At 42.4% G+C, this 20,083-nt stretch overlaps 1 protein-coding gene across 3 annotated transcripts in view; it reads right to left on the reverse strand.

Annotated features, from left to right (window-relative positions):
• The window catches only part of ANKRD11 (ankyrin repeat domain containing 11), a 264,776-nt gene that overhangs the window by 38,110 nt on the left and 206,583 nt on the right, over window positions 1–20,083 (reverse strand). For all 3 annotated transcript variants that reach the window (XM_077288443.1, XM_077288441.1, XM_077288442.1), the window contains 2 exons: window positions 13,233–13,377; window positions 1,806–1,935 (listed from right to left, as the gene is read on the reverse strand). In XM_077288443.1, coding sequence (XP_077144558.1) covers window positions 1,806–1,935; window positions 13,233–13,319 — 217 coding nt within the window. In that variant the 5' untranslated portion in view covers window positions 13,320–13,377. The remainder of the gene's footprint in view (window positions 1–1,805; window positions 1,936–13,232; window positions 13,378–20,083) is intronic.

The raw sequence follows: 20,083 nt of genomic DNA on the forward strand, positions 1-20,083 counted from the left end.
CTGCGGCCAAACTGTGTGCGGAGGGGGGAACTACAACTGCCAGCACTAGACCACGCAACGTGCACATTAAGGGTATGTGCACACGTAAGAATTTCTTGCAGAAAATTCCTTAAGAAAACCAGACATTTTCTGCAAGAAAACGGCATGCGGTTTTTTGCGCGTTTTTTTCCCCCCGGAGCTTTCCCAATGCATTATATAGCGGGAAATACGCGAGAAAAACGCAAAATTAATGAACATGCTGCATTTTTTACTGCGATGCGTTTTTTTCGTGGAAAAAACACATGTGCACAAAAATTGCAGAATGCATTCTAAATGATAGGATGCATATGCATGCGTTTTTATAGTGAAAAAACACGAAAAAAACAACGTGTGCACACAGCCTTAAGCCATGTGACTGAGGGTGAGAGCAGTAGCACATAATACAAATATAGCACTCTATTGATTTTCTGATGAGCCTGATACTATACAACAAGGAAAATCACAGCTACCGGAGCCACAAAATCATTGAGAAAACAATTCAGGCCATTGGCACAAGAAGAAGTGGACGGCTCCCAAATATCAGCTTGAGGATTGCAATGGGTGAAATCGGCAACACGTAGTCCACACTGCACAGCTGACCACCTACAGAATGCCAGAAAATCCACATTTTTTTCCTGTCGCACAGCTATGGGGATTTTTGAAGCAGACTATTTGAAGGGGCATTCCAGACTTTTGGTGTTCACTTAATATCCTATTTACACTGACCGACCAGTCATAAGATGCGCACTGAATGATTGCTGTGCATAGGCTGCTATTGTTCTCGGCGGTCCAAGTCCTAGTAACATAGGAAGATGAGTTGCCGAGAAAAACGATCTTTCATGCAAAAGTTCATTTAATCCGAAGAACGTGCATTTTGCTCATCAGTCGAGTGATCGGCAGCTTGTTTAGACTGCTTGAAGATCCCGGAAACAGGAGTCCAAATGTCATTCACAATTGTCATATATTATAAATGGACTTTAAGGAAACCCCCTTTAGTGTCATTTCCCACCATACATCCATGCTATCCTGGGGCAAACTGAAAGGAATTCACCAATTTGGAGATCCTTTTCAGGGCAGCAGATGACAACCAGGATCCCCAACACAAGTGGCAATTCAGCAGCTCCAATGCCATTGTATCCTTAACATAAGTGGGTGTAATTTAATTGCTGCTCACTTGAAACTATACCATATCTGTCCAATTAAGGGGCACTGGTACCCAGCAACTGCAGCCGTTACATCACCACCAATCGGATGCACAGGAGATACAGCGTTCAGCCAAACTATCGGTCAGTCGACAGCTCTGGGTGTATGGGGGCATAGCTTTACATATCTCTCACCAAATGCTCTGCCTGCAGATATAAAAGGTATCAGGAGAGTGAAAACCTTTGCTCAAATACTTCTCTCCCGACATCATCTGTGTGGGGAGACTTGGGAGCCCCCACGTGTAACACTACAAAAACCACAAGAACTTTCCATGTAAGCCAACCATACCAATCGTAATGTGGATACGCTTTACCATAAAGACGTCCAAGTAATCTTAACAAACATTAGTTATTTTGGAAAACTCAAGCAAATCAGAAGAGCATGCTGCAAGATCCCCTTTAGGTTTCAGAAACCAAAAACCAATAGACAAAATGTCAGCTAAAACAAGGACCATGCCACGTAAAGGGGCCTCCAGAATGATAACACCATGACTACTGTACTACTCCTGTGCCTCCACCTATCACACATCGTGCTGCTCAAAATAAAAGTTGGGCAATAAAGAATAACGTTGGGCAGAACGTTACCTGTGTCTGAATCTTTCTGATCTCCATTTGTTCCTACCGAGAAAGGCAATTTTCTTTTAGTAGTTTTCTCTTTCCCTCCATCATTTCGATCCAACTTTGGAGTTTTATTCAGGGAAACTTTATCTTTATCCTGAAAGAAAAAATTAAAAATATACAGATCCTTTAAAATCAATATAAATCATAGACTGCTTTAAAACATGAAACTTCACTTTAGGCACATCGGTACCTAAACTTGAAAAGGTGAATGATGTGTACAATGTATTCGACAGTCAAAAGGGTTACATTTAGGGAAAAAAAAAATATGATAGCCAACAGTAAATCATGACATTTGCTGATAAATATTTCAGGTTGAATTTGGCGCTTTTCTGGGGATAGGATAACTAATAACATTAAGAGTTGCCCCAAAATTGCAAGTTTTTCTCTATTGGACCCCCAGCAATCAAAATCGGGGCTCAGGAAACCTAACTTGGATGGAGCGGAGGTGATGAAGTTATCCACTTCATACATAATTAATGGGACCACTAGAAATAGTCACTGTATTTAGCCATCGCCGTCAGTCTCTTAGACAAAGAGCGGACTTCAAGCAAACTATTTAGATTGATTGTGAAATAGTACAGAATCAAAGTCCTTACAACTAGGAGGAAGAAGATTAGCGATATTATGGCTGGTCATAAACGTCGCTGAAAACCTAGAAGTCAGGTAGAACGAAACAACCTCAATATTCAACTCTTCCCTGGCCTTAGAATGACTGCAAACTTTTATCCCAAGTTTGGACACCACTTTTACATCTATAAGGTCTATGTTTTTATAATATCTATGGCCCACAACTTCATAAGGACATACATTAACCATTTGTTAGGAAAAAGGTCCTATAATGAAGGCTACTTGCACCAAACCACAGAGCCCAGCTTACACCGTGACTTTAAAGATCGGCGTCAGAAGCAACACCGAGTGGGGAAAAAAAAACGACAGCACAAACTCAAAGACCTTCCCGTAACACAAAACCATTAATCGATAGTGATCTTGGCTGCAGCTGGACCCCTTTTATTAGCGACCATCTAAAATTGAAACAACTCAGACAATGGGTGTCTCTATTAATAGACAAAACAGGAACAGATATTGTCTTCCAAGTGGCCCAGACTGACTGCAGCCAGGGAAACCGCCCAGAAGGAAAGCAGGAAGTTGGATGGAGGCTTGTGTTACACGTGTAATTTACAGGCTCGCTGGCATGGGTTTATTGATAAAGCCAGATGGTAGACTGGAGTGCCACACACAGCAGCAATAAAAGCAATTACCACCAGCTAAAACTGGGATGAAAATAGACGGACTGCACCACAACGAAAGCATGAAAACATAGGGGTTAAGGTCACCTGAGTGGTTAAAGACAAAATTGGAAGATTGGGGAAATCTAACACACAATCACAAGTAACATACTGTTCTGTGCAACTTTAAGGACGGCCAGCGGCTCTGCTGGATGAGGAGCTTTACACCATCTGCAGCGGTGACCGTTACTTGTGGCCATGTTACATAACAGGATTGGTTGTGTGTGTTGCAAAAAAGTTGCAGTCGTGTAACATGTATGCCATTATGGATCTTGCAGGGCAGCTCCTGCTTCAAATCAATAACCCTCCCTTTGTATTAGGCATTTGCTGCATAAGTAATTTTTTATATTAGTGCATTATTTTTATTGATTCAGTCGGTAAGGCAATTTTCGGTTTGTAAATGAGGCTACATCCATAGACCTTCTACACCTCAGCTTTATTAATAAGGAATCAGTATGAAGCCTGGAAGTAAATAGCTAAAGTGCACATTACTATATCTCTGATCACATTCAGGGCTCCTGGAAATGACAAAGTAGACACCAGACTTCTTACAGCCTTGATGATTTCAGATACTGGGATACCAGCAGTCAAGACCACCCCTGTAAGGATGCCATCACACATACTCCTTGACTGATCCAGCCAGGCATCCCACTACATGACCCAGCAGTAAGCTTTCCAGGTTACAAAGACTGGAAACATCTATAAAGAAATTCTGTGCAGGTTTCTCCAGGATACAAGTATTTTTTTCCCCCAGTGTGCTTCACCTTGGAAAGCATTACAACATTCTAATTTTTGCTTTGATCTTGGAGATTATATATAGTTGTGAAGACGCCTGTTTACACAAGAAAAACAATTCATACAAAGTACTAAAGTCACATTAAATATGGGCAAATTTTTAACGTCTTACAGCTTGGCATAAACTGTGATCAAGATGAAGTTATGCTTGAGAAGACCATGTTAGTGATGCACATTGCATCACTAGCAAGACATTGGGGGCAGTGACAGATACCCTTTAAGCCCTTTCTCATCCGAGACGTATTCATACATATCCCTGTGACCTGGGACGTATGGATACGTTATTTATCACCCCGCCGAACAAAAAGTGGAATAAAACACAATCAAACATACAAATGGAAATATGGTACCACTGAAAACATAATCTTGTCTCGCAAAACAACCTGCCAAACCGCTCACTCAGCAGAAAAAAGTTATAGCTCTCAGAGAAAAGCAATGCAAAAATAATGATTTTCTATATAAAAATTGTTTATTGTGTAAGCGCCAAAACAAAAAAAACAATATAAATGAGGTATCGCTGTAATCATACTGACCCGAACAATAAAACTGCCTTAATTTTACCACACGTGGAACGAAAACCACCCCTCCCCCCAAAAGAATGAAAATCCTGAATTGCTGTTTTTGGTTCATTCTGCCTCACAAAAATCTGAATAGAAAGCTATATAAAAAAAAAAAAAAGTAATGTTTCTGAAAATGTTACCAATAAAAACGTCAACTCGTCCCGCAAAGAACAAGCCCTCCTCACATGACTACGTTAATCGAAATATAGAAAAATTATAAATCAAAGCATGGTGATACACAATAGGCATTTTTTAGGTTGTGACTGCAGCCAAACATAAAAACCTGATATAAATCTGGTATCTGTGTAATCGTATTGACCCCAAGATAAAAGTCGCTAAATGACTTATACCGCAACGAGGAACGGCATAAAAAAAATTAAAACCGATTTTTCACGTGTTCTGGATTTTCTCATTCTGCCTCGTAAAGATCACAGTAAGGCTCGGAGCACATTTATCCTGCGCTCTACACTGAGCGCTTGCACTGAGGCTTCCATGTCAATCTCTGAAATACATGATTCAGACGGAACCCACGGAAGAAGATTCCCTATAATGAGGCAGATTAAGGAACTGTGGGCGCCATACAACCTGTCATCTGGCGGGGTCTGTCTTTAGGATGGTATAAAAGTGCCTTTGGCCACAGTTTTGTGCAAGTCTGTAAAAGAAACCGCTGACCACAGGCCAGACGAGAGTCCAGAATAACTGCTGCCTCATAGTGAATGGGTCCCTCGGGGGTTTCATCTGAATCACGTCACTCAAGATTTAGATGGAAACCTTAAAGTAAGTGCTCAGCACAGAGCGCAAGATAAATGTGATCCTAAATGTTATGTAGCATGTTCCTTACAAAAGCTTCAACTCAATCCACAAAAAAGCAAGTCTGTACTCAGGTCTGTCATCAGTCAATGGAAATATAAGGGGCTTCCATGTTACTGGCAGCACAAAGGCTCTGGGAAAAGTGAAATGGCTCCTAACCCCCTCTAAACAAATTCAGCGCTCCCAAATGCAAAAGCCCCCTTCCCTTCTGAGCACCACAGTGTACCTAAACCACAGTGTCCACATGTTTGGCATTTCAGTAATGATGAGAGCCCACCTAATTTAAGGGTGCGTGTTTCCAGGAGCATGAGCTGGGCATAATGTACTGGCTACTACAGCGCCAGTTTGCAATTTTCCATAGGCAACATCCACTGCTGCTTGTTTATGGAAAACACCCATGGAGTCAAAATCATCCCTACACCTGCACGTCAATTCCCAAAGTGGTATAATTTAAAATAATTGGGTCGTTTGAAGGGAAATTCTGTTCTTATAGCAATTAGGGGTTCTGTATATTGAGTCCGCAAACTATTTGAGGATAATCTGCGCTCCATAACTCCCCGAGTGTCTCCATATGGATAAGCAGTACTGGGGTGGTGGCATCGCAGGTCCCAGTACTTTACCATCCATATGATTTGTATGCTTTGAACATTAAATTATATTTAATTGAATGGAGTACTGTTGAGTTGGTGGGTTCTCCCCCTTAGGTACTTAATATATCCTAACCTGCTGCTATACTTTTTTTTTTTTTTTTTTTTTTTAACTTTCATATTGATCTAGTACCTTTGACTTGTGGTCCCACATTTCTGGTCTGTTCCCTGTTCATTACCCTACTACACTGTTTTTATATGTTTCAATAAAGTGTTGTGTTTTAGGATTACACATGGTTTTCTCGGTGCTTTTTGCCTTTATATGTTTCAACATGCTGTATTGCACTGAACCTGCTGGTGCTCCTTGCCTTCTGGAGCTTTGCACTGCGCCTAAAAAATATTTCCTGATTACATGTAGGGTAATGGCGCACTCAGGAAAAAGTGGATCCCAGTTTGTTGTATAATATAAATATATATATATATATATATATATATATATATATATATATATATATATATATATATATATATATATATATATATCCTATTAACCCTATAAAAAATAAATAAATTTGGAGCTAAAACATTTCAGTGCTAGAAATGTATTCTTTCTGCACTTAATGGTATAAAATTGTGATGCACATGTGGGGTCGATATGATCCCTGTGCCACTAGATGAATTATAGAGGGGGTTTCTGTTCTGGCACCTGAGGGGCTCTGCCAATACACATGGCACCCTAAAACCACTCCAGCAAAATCAGAAATCCAAAAAAGTGCCTCTTCCCTTCCAAATTTTGCACTTTGCCTCAAAAGTAGTATTCCCCTACATATGGGGTATCTGCGTACTCAAGAGAAACTGCACAGCAAATTGTATGGTGCAATTTCTCCTGTTACCCCTGTGAAAATAAATTGGGGCTATAAACATTTTTTGTGGGGAAAATATTATTTATTTTCACAGCTCAACATTATAAAACTTCTGTAACGCACCGGGCGGTTCAAGGCGCTCGCCACACATCTAAAATGTACTCGTCAAGGAGTTTACTTTCCAAAATAGGGTCACTTGTTGGGGGGGGGGGGTTTCCATTGTTAAGGAACACCAGGGGCTCTCCAAATCCGCGACATGGCGTCAGATTACTGTTCCAGAAATTGTGCATTCAAAAAGACAAAAGGCGCTCCTTCACTTCCGAGCTCTGCCGTGCGCCCACAGTTTTCTCCTACATGTGGGGTATTGGCATGGTCAGTAGAAATTGCAATACAAATTTGGGGATACTGTCACCCTTGTAAAAATAAAAAAAATGTGGCCTAAAGTTTATATTTTTTGTGAAAAAAAGTTTTCCCCACATTCCAAGGAATTAAAAATCAGTCTTCCTTTATCAGCCTTTTATTGAGAAATGAAAGGGCACACCAGCAACTTTCTATACCTCTATGCCTTCAATATATAAATCACATCAAAACTAGTGAACAGTAAACCCTGGATTAGCTTTACTACCGCACTGTTGATTCACAAGTATAACTTATTCTCCCACAATAGAGGGAAAAGGGTTAATAGTTACGCTATTATCTGCTATGGAGATGGCTGGGAGGAAGATTTTTACCATGAGACCAAAGCAGCATCTAATCCTAACTAGATCCTGGCAGATGAAAGGGTGAGCACAAGATCAAACTATTTCCACTGACCCAGAACACAGCGGAAGGGAGAGCGACAGCGAAGAAAAAAATGGAATTGTATTAAAGCAAGCCATTACCATGATTGCCCGCATTTCACCCAATTTAATGTCCGTGTTTACATGTGCACCCGCTCACATGGCTGATAGCTTTGTAGTTCTGTCAGTTAAGTGCCCTTGGTTTCCGGGTTGGATGCACCCCTGGCTAAGTCTCTGAATGAGCCTGCACCCATCAAGTGGGCATCTTACCTCCAACCAGATTCATTGTCACACCACCTAAAACAGGGCCAAGGAAAGATATGGCTCCGACTTACCTTCAAACACCAACAAACCCTGACATATCGCATGCATCAAGACCGATCTCTATAGTGAGTCCACCATGGGGACCCACTGCAGAAACAGGGGAGTTAAGTGTGCAAATTTAGTTAAATAAATGGTAAGTAGATAAATACAATACAGATGGAGGATAAAAAAAGTGAATGCGGGCCTATGGCAGCATTTAAGGAGGTCAGAAGAAAAGTCTGCAGACAGATTATGTGACTGCAAATTACAAATCACCATCGTAGCTAATCACCGATGACCCCTTTAGCTGGAATTTGAGGGGTGGTTTTCAGGTAGTCAGATCTTCCTGATAAAAATATTAAAACTAAATATTAAAATTATGTGAAAACTCAGCGTAAACATTAGTGCAGGCGAAAACCCAGCACTACAGACAGAATGAAACGAAAAGAGTACACTAAATATTAGATGGCCAGCCGCAACCTCGAATCTGATAAGACAGCAGCGTATTGTCATCCCCACATACAAATAAATGTTCTTCGTACAGGACGATCTAGATACACCATAATGTAATTATACAGAAGACAGCGAATCCCTCGGCTGCAGAAAACATGGATGATTCCCTCCTTGCAGCAGCGGTGACCGAGCTGTGAGTCACCATCTCCAGGGCCGGCGACAACCGAAAACAAACAACCAAATGCAGACATGAGATTTACGGTATATTCAGAGGAATTCTTCATATTAGTGACATTACAGTTTCCCAATAAGGCCTGTTCCCAGTAGGAATATACACAGTAATAAGAGGCAAATTTGCTAAGGTGGCCAGAATCCAACAAATAGCATGAGCGGTGGCGTGTCTATTAGGCACGGAGGGCACGCTCACAAGCTCGTTACCAATCAGCAATACTACGATACTGGACAGATCCAGGGATCGGACTAACATCAGTGCGCCTCCTCAAATGCTGCCGGCAGCGGATACACCCGGAGGGCATCCTGTGCAGCCATAAGGGTGACAAGTAGTAACATCTGTCAATTATCGGACTGCAAGGGGCCCCAATAAAAATCTTTATATAGCGCTAACATATTCCTCAGCGCTTTACAGTTTACAGAAATTATCGTCGCTGTCCCCGATGGGGCTCACAACCTAAATTCCCTATCAGTATGTCTTTGGAATGTGGGAGGAAACCAGAGTGCCCGGAGGAAACCCACGCAAACACGGAGAGAACATACAAACTCTTTGCAAATGATGTCCTTAGTGGGGCTTGAACCCAGGACTCCAGCGCTGCAAGGCTGCAGTGCTAACCACTGCGCCACCGTGCTGCCCATACTGCCCTATACTGTTCTCACACTGGGGCCTTTTGTCTTTTAATCCATTCACTCTTTGCAAATCAGGAAAAAGCAAATGAAACACTAATGAAAAATGGAAGACCTTCAGTGTTTTATCAGATCCCCAGAAACTTTGATGGACGAGACTGATCCACTAAACCGATGAGGACAGGGCATCCTCAGTCTTACAGACTGGAAAGTGAAAAAAACAAAAAACAAAACACCACAACATGTGCATGAATCATTGAAACTATGGGTCTGTGGGCCGTCTGCTTAACGCCTTCCTTATGGGCGATTTTTCATTTTTTTGCTCTTCGTTTCATTGACAGATGTATGAGGGCTTCATATTTGAGGGGACAAGTAGTTTGGAGTAAATGGCAAAATGAATGGAGGCCATGGATTGTCAGAGGAAAAAAAAACCCTGAAAACCACAATTGTACGTTTTGTTTCTACCGTATTCTTCATATGGTAAAAATGACTGGTCACCATAATTCTCCATGTCTGTATAATTTTAACCCCTTAGTGAACTGGCCACTTGATATTTAAAAAAAAAAAATCTGACCAGCGTCCCTTTATGTGGTAATAACTCTAACGCTTCAACAAATCCCAATGATTTTGAGTTTGTGTTTTTATTTATGATAATTGTAAATTTAGGTTGATTTGTTTTATAAATAAACAAAACATCAGAAATTTTACAAACCTGTAAAAATAAAAAAAATAGCTATTTTCAAATTTTAACTGATTATCCCTTTACTCCAGATAGTCATACCATACAAAAACATTCATAAATACCAGTTCCCACATGCCTGCGTTACATCAGCGCCAGGAAAGGTGCAAGCTCAGTACCTAAATGTGCATCAAGGACTGGGAACCTGACCAATGACTTAAAGGGAAGGTGCCGCAATTTTGTTTTTGTATTAAAAATGATTGTTTATATAAACAATTATTTTTAATACAAAATTATTTTTTTTAACTTTAATATCTTTTATTATTCATTATTTTTGCAGCCACTGGGCGCCGCCATTTTGCTTTGCAGAAGTGTAAGAGTCCCAGCACGACACTTACACTCTGCAAATACGGCAGCCCTGGGCATAAGACTCAGCAGTTGGCGTCTGACCGCATACCTATCATTGTGCTGCTCCCTGCTGTGATCTGGCCGCGCCCACTGGGCTGTCTCCACATCACAGCAGAGGCAGGAGGTCGGCGCCATCTTTCTTCAGCCCACAGTGTGTGAGCTCCACTCACTGTGACTTGAGAGCTGCTTTGTTATAGGAGGGACAGCTCCAGCTGTCTCCCCTTCACACTGTCAGCAGCTGACGTTCCCTGTCCTCTGCTATGCTGCCTGGTGCCCTGGCTCTAATCTCTAGAATAGCTAAAGAGGGTGAAGTGCTGTGATCTGATGTCCTCTTATCAGGAGCTACAGAGAGGTAACAGAGGGGGATGGGGGAGGCTCTGTGCTGCTCCGACCCTGCCTCTCACTGCAGCTCCTCACAGGACATCAGACTGTGTTTCTATCACAATACTGTGCTGAGCAGTGTATCTAATCCTATATGATACTGTCTGCTGAGCAGTGTATCTAATCCTATCCTGTGTGATACTGTCTGCTGAGCCGTGTATCTAATCCTATCCTGTGTGATACTGTCTGGTGAACCGTGTATCTAATTCTCTCCTATGCACTCCTCTCCCCCCTGCATATCTTTCCCCATTGCACACACAACTCAATGCGTGTGATAACAGGAGCTGCAGGGGTCATGTTGTATTATGGCATTATGTGAGATCTATATGACGTGGTATTATGCTTGATCAGTATTGTGAGAATTATATGGTGGTATTGTGTGTGATCTATATGGTGGTATTATGTGAGGACTGTATGACAGTATTGTGTGATCTATTTGATAGTATTGTGTGTTATCTATATGGCGGTATTGTGTGATCTATATGGCGGTATGTGAGAACACTATGGCAGTATTATCTTCAGAAAGCGGACCCATTCTATGGTGGTTCTGGCTGAGCACATGCACGCGGGTCTGGGGTAATAGAGGGGGCAGCATGACCTCCAGTTAGGTGCAGTCAGGGGAAGGCTGGTGAGGCAGCTGAAGAGAGGGGTCCCATGTTTATCGTTACTATATGGCTACATTTCCTTCCCAGCGTCACCCCGTACTTCGCCTGTCGCCTCGCTTTCACACATCGCCAGGACAGGATGGAGAAGACAGGATCTGAGGAGGGGAATGGGGTCTTTGCATGCAAAGTCTGGATCAGAACAGGCCATCAATCCGCAGAAATGTTTCCTGGATTTCTGTGGAGCAGACGGTCCATCCATGTGTATAAAAGACAGCGCTCTATGTAAATCTCTGGCTGCTCCGCACACCAAACAAGGTCCCCCCCATAGACCAGCACACTGCTCTCCTGAAATACTCTGTGCTGCTGTCACCCTACTCCCTCCACCACATATGTCCCAGAATCCTTGCTGCCCGCCATCCTCGGTGACTGTCTACTTGTCAGTAGTCAGTATAAGGCTGCTTTCACACTAGCGTCGGTACGGGCCCGTCGCAGTGCGTTGGGCCGACGTACCGACGCATGCTGTGAAAGAAATGTCCGACGTGGGCAGCAGAAGTAGTCTTACGACGCTTCCGCTGCCCCATTGCAAGATCTGGGGAGGAGGGGGCGGAGTTATGGCCGGGCATGCGCGGTCGAAAATGGCGGACACGACGTGCAAAAAAACGTTACATGTAATTTTTTTGTGGTGGCGGTCCGCCAAAACGCGACGGTTGCGACGTGTGGCAATACTTCCCAATGCGTCGGTAATGTTAGTCTATGGGAAAAAAAACGCATTTTGTAAACAACAAATGATGCGTTTTTTTTTCTCCTGAACGACGCATTGCAACGTATTGCAAACGACGCTAGTGTGAAAGTAGTTTAAGGCTGCCGTCACACTAGCAGTATTTGGTCAGTATTTTACATCAGTATTTGTAAGCCAAAACCAGGAGTGGGTGATAAATGCAGAAGTGGTGCATATGTTTCTATTATACTTTTCCTCTAATTGTTCCACTCCTGGTTTTGGCTTACAAATACTGATGTAAAATACTGACCAAATACTGACAGTGTGACGGCAGCCTTATTCTGCAGTCACTAACAAAATGGCTGCTCACTGGGTTCCTGAATATCATCCTCTCTTATCCCTTAGCAAACACCCAGAAGGGGAGGAGAGGAGTGACATCAAACACGTCAGCAGACTCCGCCCATAATTACTGCAGTGCAGTAATGTGAGCTAGTTGTACACTAGGTTTTTCTGAAATTTCAGCAGCTGCTCCCTCTAGCGTTTAAAAGTGGAAATTCCAAAACTTTTCAAATTATTTTTCATATTTTACTAAATTATAAACAAATGATAATTTTTTTTAAGAAAATGTAAACATTAATTCTTTACATTTTTACAATTGCTGTAAAAAATTTTTTTGGGATGGCACCTTCCCTTTAAGGGTATGTGCACACGTTGCGGATTAGGCTTAGGAATTTCTGGTGCGGATTCTGTCTCTCCTGGCAGAAAACGCACCTGTGGTTTTTTGTGCGGTTCCGCAGCGTTTTTTTTTTGTGCGTTTTTGCTTCGGTTTTCTTGCGGATTTGCTGCGGTTTTTACCCCTGCAGATTTCTATAATGGAGTGGGTACAAAACGCTGCAGATTCACAAAAAAGAAGTGACATGCTACTTTTAAACCACAGCGTTTCCGCAGCGGATTTTCCGCAAAGTGTGCACAGCATTTTTTTTTTCCTCATTGATTTACATTGTACTGTAAATCAATTGCGGATCTGCAGCGTTTCTGCACCTCAAAAAACGCTGCGGATCCGCAGAGAATCCGCAACGTGTGCACATACCCTAACAGTATATTATATCTTGGAAAGGAGTTAAAAAAAAAATAAAAAAAAGACAGCACATGGACGTGTGTAACGAATGTATGAATGCAGCCTAGTATATGCAAAAATTGCCATTTTCAATCAGACCCATATAATTGCAAGAATCAACCCTTGCACTGAACATGCTATGAGTACAGAAGTGCCAACGATGGCAGACCACTATTTATTTTTTTTTACCTTTTTCCCAGTTTGTTTCTCCACCATGTCGTAGCTGAGAGAGAATTCTTCTGGCTGTGGTGTTTTAGAACACCCACCCTTGGGCATCGTTTTGCCTTGCTTATTTGGCCTTCATTTATGCCCCTATCGCTTCGTCATCAACAGTCTGAAAGACAAAATTAAGAATATAATAAGATTAGGGGCTCATTGATTGTTTACTGGTACATTATTATTATTACTATTATTTTTTATTTATTTATTTATATAGCACCATTAATTCCATGGTGCTGTACATGAGAAAGGGGTTACATACAGAGTTACAGATATAGTTTACAGTAAACACGTTTACAGTGACAGACTGGTACAGAGGGGAGAGGACCCTGTCCTTGCAGACTTACATTCTATGGTACATCATTTTAAAGAAAATCGCAAAATGTTTGTGGGGGTGTTACATAGTTATCTGCATCCAGGGACTGACCAAAAACAAAACAAAAAACCTAATGTTGTCACTTTACATATCAAACAGGATTACAAAGAAACACTTCTACACAGGAGCCATCATTCACAGCTAATGGTCAGCGCTAACCTCTTCCCCCTGTTAACAATGAACATTGCCTAGAAAGTCAGTAAACAAACCTGTTTTAAAAAATTATATATATCTATATATCTTATATCTATCTATCTATCTATAATTGTCTAAGGGGTAGTTCCGTCTTTCTGTCCTCAACTTCCGTAACGTAAATCCCGCGTCGCTAATTGGTCTCGGCAGCTGCCTTCATGGCTGCTGTGACCAATCAGCGACGGGTACAGTCAGATTAGTCCCTCCTCTACTTCCCTGCAGTCAGTGCCCAGCGCCAGCTCCATAATCCCCTCCAATGGCTGCGGTAACAGGCCGCGGTGTAACGCACTCCGTTACAGCTGCTATTAACCCCGTGTGTCCCCAACTATTTACTTATTTGCTGCCTATGCAACATCAAGAGTAAAAATATGTCATGTTAAAAATAATTATAATAAAAGAAAACTGCTATACTCACCATCCGCCGCCTTTCCGGCTCCTCGCGACGCTCCGGTGACCGCTCCATGCAAGCGGCAGGTTCCGGTGGCAAGGATGGTATGCGAGAAGGACCTGCCATGACGTCACGGTCATGTGACCGCGACGTCATCACAGGTCCTGCACTCATACCAACCCTGGGACCGGAAGCTGCCGCATGCACCGCACACAGGGCCAGGACTTCAACGGGCCTTCGGAAAGTGAGTATATGTTTATTTTTTCTTTTAAGTCTGTATACTACGTGGCTCTGTGGTGTATACTCCGTCGCTGTGCAATATCCTACGCGGACATGCATATTCTAGAATACCCGATGCGTTAGAATCAGGCCACCATCTAGTGTGTGTGTGCATGTGTGTGCATATGTGTGTGCATATGTGTGTATGTATATATGTATGTATATATGTGTATATATATGTGTGTATATATATATATATGTGTGTATATATATATATATGTGTGTATATATATATATATATGTGTGTATATATATATATATGTGTGTATATATATATATATATGTGTATATATATATATGTATATATATATATATATATATATATATATATATATATATATATATATATATATATATATATATATTATGACATTCCCTTTACCCTTTATAGTAGATTAGGAGTCCAGTTTACCGTGTATCTAGTACCCTGTGAATCTCTTTTTCAGGCCACAGTGAAGAATAAAGCAGAGAAATGTGGACATGTAATACAGATTGATCTCTCCCTATTTATGTGTATTGATTTCTTCTTGGGTTAGCTCAATTCTCATGTTTTTTTTCTTTGGTTTCAGTCATTTTCTCCATTGCTCAGTCACAAATATGGAGCAAACATGGGTGTAAAAAAAAAAAAAAAAAGGGGGGGGGGGGGGGATAAAAATAATGGGGAAAAAAAGGAGCCAAGTGCAGAACGTACAGAGACTGAGCCATGTTTAAAATAGTACTGACCATATCCACACTCAGATCAATGCAGGATGTGCTGAAAAATGTTTCATAAGAATTTGGTAAAGTTCTGAAATGTCCTATAAATACCTGTCCTATTCCTAATCTACGGATCTGGGCTTTTAGTTGAGATGGATCCGTGCTCCACCTTATGCCCAGTAGTGACCAGTGCTGTGGAGTGGGAGACCTTGAGGAGTGGGAGGTTCGGCTTATAGACCCCACAGCCCTCCAGGAGCCTACATCGGACCTGCGTGGGAACATTTCGTTCTAACAAATTGATGAACGATGAAGTGTGTCTTGTTTTTATTTCTCAGTTTATGTTTTTCAGGTTTCCATTTGTGGACTACGTTGGATTCGGTGGACTACTGCGGAACTGGACGGGAACTTTTTTTTTTTTTTTTTACCAATTGGTTAACGAGGGATAGTGTTGGGGGGTTATTTGAAAAGGGTATTTGTGTGTCGGTTTTTCTTTTTTCACACTAGGTTAGTAACACCAGAGCTTGGCGTCAGCTGTGATTTGGGACAATTCACTGCGGACAATCGACCATAACAACCCCATTACCACCACAACAGGGCAACTGTGAAGTCACGGCAAAGCGCCAGAATTTCGTGATATGCTCCACTTCTGGGGCGGCTGTGAGCTGGTATTTTTAGGCTAGGAAGGGCCCTTATCTATCTAATAGCTCAGTTGTCCACTTTATTTTCACTGGTTACTAAAAAATAGGAGACCCCTTCATTTTTTTTTTTATTTAATGGTGGGTTGTACACTTAGGTCTGTATGTATGCATATATTTATATTATCCTTCCCTATAAGATTCACTGCTGTCTAAAAACACATGTAAAAATGCTACAAAGACGCAGTAAATCTAATCATTTTTAGACCTGCCTTTCTAGTTGACTTCATTGAATTCAATGGGTGAAAAAAAAAAAGAAAAAAAGAAAAAGAAACCTGAAAGACGGGTCATGCACACATTGCTTCATATTAACTTCGCTGGCATCAGGATCCCCTTCAGGTTTTGACAAATTTGTGCAGCAAAAACCAGACGTGAGCACAACCTTCACACGTCCATCAACAGTACATTAGTCACATTGTTCTGCTACAAAAGTCACAATCCGTTTAAAGTTCTGCTAAACGAATCGGTCTCAAAAAGTGACAAATACGGCCAGATCCCACCCTCATCTCCACACTCCAACTGGCATCCGACCAGCAGAGCACATTTGCTTGTATTCGGAACCCCTTCGGGTCCCTTTATATGATGCGACAGCTGATCGGTAAACTTTTACTGATCTATGGTAGTTTGAGACCAAAGCAAATGCTGTGCATGTGCACTGAGCGATCTGTAAAAAAAAATTGGGTATTGTGGCCATTGTTCTAGGGAAACGGAAAATTTGTGCACATTCTACGGAAAAAACCACGCGGGAACGCAGCGGTTTACAATCTGCAGCATGAAGCTATGCGCACACGTTGCGGATTAGCCTTAGGAATTTCTGGTGCGGATTCTGCCTCTCCTCTGCGGATTTGTTGCGTTTTTTGTGCGGATCCGCAGCATTTTTCGTGCGTTTTTGCTGCGGTTTATTTGTGGATCAATGCATTTTTATGTGTGCAGAATCGCCGCAATTCTGCACAAAGAAGTGACATGCTGCGGACTGTAAACCGCTGCGTTCCCGTGCATTTTTTTCCGCAGCATGTGCACAGCGTTTTCGGTTTCCATTGAACTGTAAACTCATGGTAAACTGCTGCGGACCCGTAGCTGCAGAAACGCTGCGGACCCGCAGCAAAATCCGCAACGTGTGCATCGGATCATGTGCGGATGGTTCCCGGGGTGGAGGAGAGGAGACTCTCCTCCAGGCCCTGGGAACCATATTTGCGTTAAAAAAAAAAAAAAATTAGAATTAAATATAATGATGTACTCACCTCTCAGCGCTGCACGCGGCCGTCCGGTCGCAGGGTTGCTATGCGAGCAGGACCTGCGATGACGTCGCAGTCACATGACTGACGTCACGAAGGTCCTTCTTGCATAGCATCTTTGGAACCAGACCACCGCGTGCAGCGCCGAGGAGATTGGGACGTTGGAGGGTGAGTAATACCCATTTTTTATTATTATTTTTAACATTACTATTGATGCTGCATATGCAGCATAAGTGCAGGAGTAAACCTGCAGCGGAAACCGCGATAAATCTGCAGGGATAACCGCAGCGGTTTTGCCCTGCAGATTTATCAAATCCGCTGTGGGAGAACCTGCAGAGGACCCTTCCTATGTGTGCACATAGCCAGTGCAGATATATGGAGCAGGCTCAGGAGCCGAGCCCACACCGTACACATGAGATGCTGGCAGTGATACACTGTCGGCATCTTGAAGTATCCAGTCACTGTTTAACTATTAAAATCACTTTCAATCAATCACAGAGCATCACTAAAATAGCGCGATCATCTGTGCATCCCCCAGTTCCATCACCCCACCATAACACATTTGCTAGGTGTGGAGGCTGATGGGTCATACCAGTTGAGGACCTGCTGGAAGCCCTACAGGACGCAATTTCGCCTTCCAGTGAAGCATAGGTTTCATACGAGAATGTAATTTTGTCTACATAAAACAAGCAAACGATCAAAGGTTCTAACTTCCAATAGGACACCTTTTAAAGTAACTTCTCCCACATCCTTCAAAAATAAAGCAGTAAATCAAACAAAAATAAGCATATCCGGCATTACCACTGCAGTAAAAGTCGGAGATATCAACACAAAATTAACTGGAACAACAAATGCTAAATTAGGAAAGAAAAAAAATCCTTAAAGAAAGAAAGCCAAGATAGATACCCCTACAGCAAGAATTGCATTTGGTTGAAGCACCTGCCCAAAAGATTGCAATAAGTGATCAAAATAGGGAGGGAAAAAACACATTACATCATTACAAGAAAATATATATTCTGGTTTTAAATAATTGATATCCATCACTTTCTCCTGTATTCTACTACCACCCGTCACACCAAGCAACTGCAAACGCTACCCAGTCATGCCGGCAAACAGCAGCCGTTCACATGACACTCATGGTCTGAAATTGCTTTTTCACATGGCTTGTATGTAAAGCTACACTATAACATGCTGGGAAAACAGACAACTAAAGCAGCTGTGACAATAAATATATGGTACTTTTGGGACAAATTTTTTTCTTCTAAAAATGTGGCATATCAGATCTCACTGCCTGAGGTGGCAGAAACACATCTGAGCCGGCAACATGCCAGTGTACATAGGTAATGCCAGTGTACATAGGTAATGCCAGTGTACATAGGTAAGCACAGTGGTTGTGCCATTTCCTTATACCTCAATACTGGCATTCTACAGGTAGCACCTTTATGTACACAGTTTTGCTTTGATCTGTAGATTTATAGCGATACTTGTCCCATGTGTTCCTATGCTCATGACCCACATTACCTTTGATACAATAATCCATTTTATAGAAATGTATGCTTATCCTCTACCTCTTGGTGACGTTGTTAAAAAGCATCATGTTAAAGGGCCACTGTCACTCCCTCCAGCCGTTCTAAACTAAAAGAGCCACCTTGTGCAGCAGTAATGCTGCATTCTAACAAGGTGGCTCTTTTAGTTTTTGGTTCAAGTATTCCGAAAATAAAGCGTTTTTAAACTTAGTCAAAATACCTGTCTTTAGACAGGGAGGCGGGTCCTCACTCCCCAGCTTCAACCGCTACTCTGGCGTCACTCCAATCTTCAGTGGCTTTCGGCGCCGCCCCCTCAGCGCTGTTTACGCTTCAAAAGCAGCGCCTGCGCTGTGTACTACTGTGCTGCGCAGGCGCAGTAAGCTCTGGCCGTCTGACGTCCCAGCCAGGCTTGCAGACTGCGCCTGTGCGGGCAGTGCGGCCACCCACCTTTGGAATCCCAGCCCCGCACTGTGTTATGCATTATGCAGAGTGCGGGGCTGGGCTTCACAAGCAGGGCGGTCGCAGCGCAGGCTCCGGTTTTGAAGCGTAAACAGCGCTGAGGGGGCGGCGCCGAAAGCCACTGAAGATTGGAGTGACGGCAGAGTAGCGGTTGAAGCTGGGGAGTGAGGACCCGCCTCCCTGTCTAAAGACAGGTATTTTGACCAAGTTTAAAAACGCATTATTTTCGGAATACTTGAACCAAAAACTAAAAGAGCCACCTTGTTAGAATGCAGCATTACTGCTGCACAAGGTGGCCCTTTTAGTTTATAACGGCTGGAGGGGGGTGACAGTGGCCCTTTAAGGTAATTTTTTTTCAGATTGAATAGGAGAAAAAAAACAAAGCTGCAGAAAGCTCAAGTGAACCAGTCACAAAAAACAAGCATTGGATTCAGCGTTTTTCAAGCAAAAGTTTAAAAACATGACGACATTCGAAACCAAAATTCATGGACTTTGATACATTAAACATTAGGACCTTTCATATCTGCGGCACTGTCCACACCAGATTAGTTAATTTGACAAGTAAAATGACTTTCTAAAATTTTTTAAGTTACATGTTTATGCTAGTTAATGCCAGAATTGACCACAAAAGGGACAAGGTTAGTCTGTCCCCCCTCCCCCAACAGGCAGAATGGTAATCTGCCCGGCTATGCATAGCACCTTTTTGAGTGTATCTGCCTCAGTTTTCCTGCAGCGTGTTTTGCAGGACCCATGGCTGAGGCAGGACAAGACTGTATTTGGAACATCTTAATGGTGCCTTTAATCTTGACAGCTATTATTTCTCTTCTAGGTAAGTGCTGCACGCAGACATGGAATGAAAAAAAGACTGCACCGGCCAGGCGATGTTGCCAGGAAACAAGGTCAGGAAGTAAAAAAACACTGCTTCAACACACACTCAGGTACATGTTGTAACGAGACCTGAACCGCTGCCGGGAA

This window comes from Ranitomeya variabilis, chromosome 2, assembly GCF_051348905.1.
Source record: "Ranitomeya variabilis isolate aRanVar5 chromosome 2, aRanVar5.hap1, whole genome shotgun sequence".
In the NCBI taxonomy this organism is placed as follows: domain Eukaryota; kingdom Metazoa; phylum Chordata; class Amphibia; order Anura; family Dendrobatidae; genus Ranitomeya; species Ranitomeya variabilis.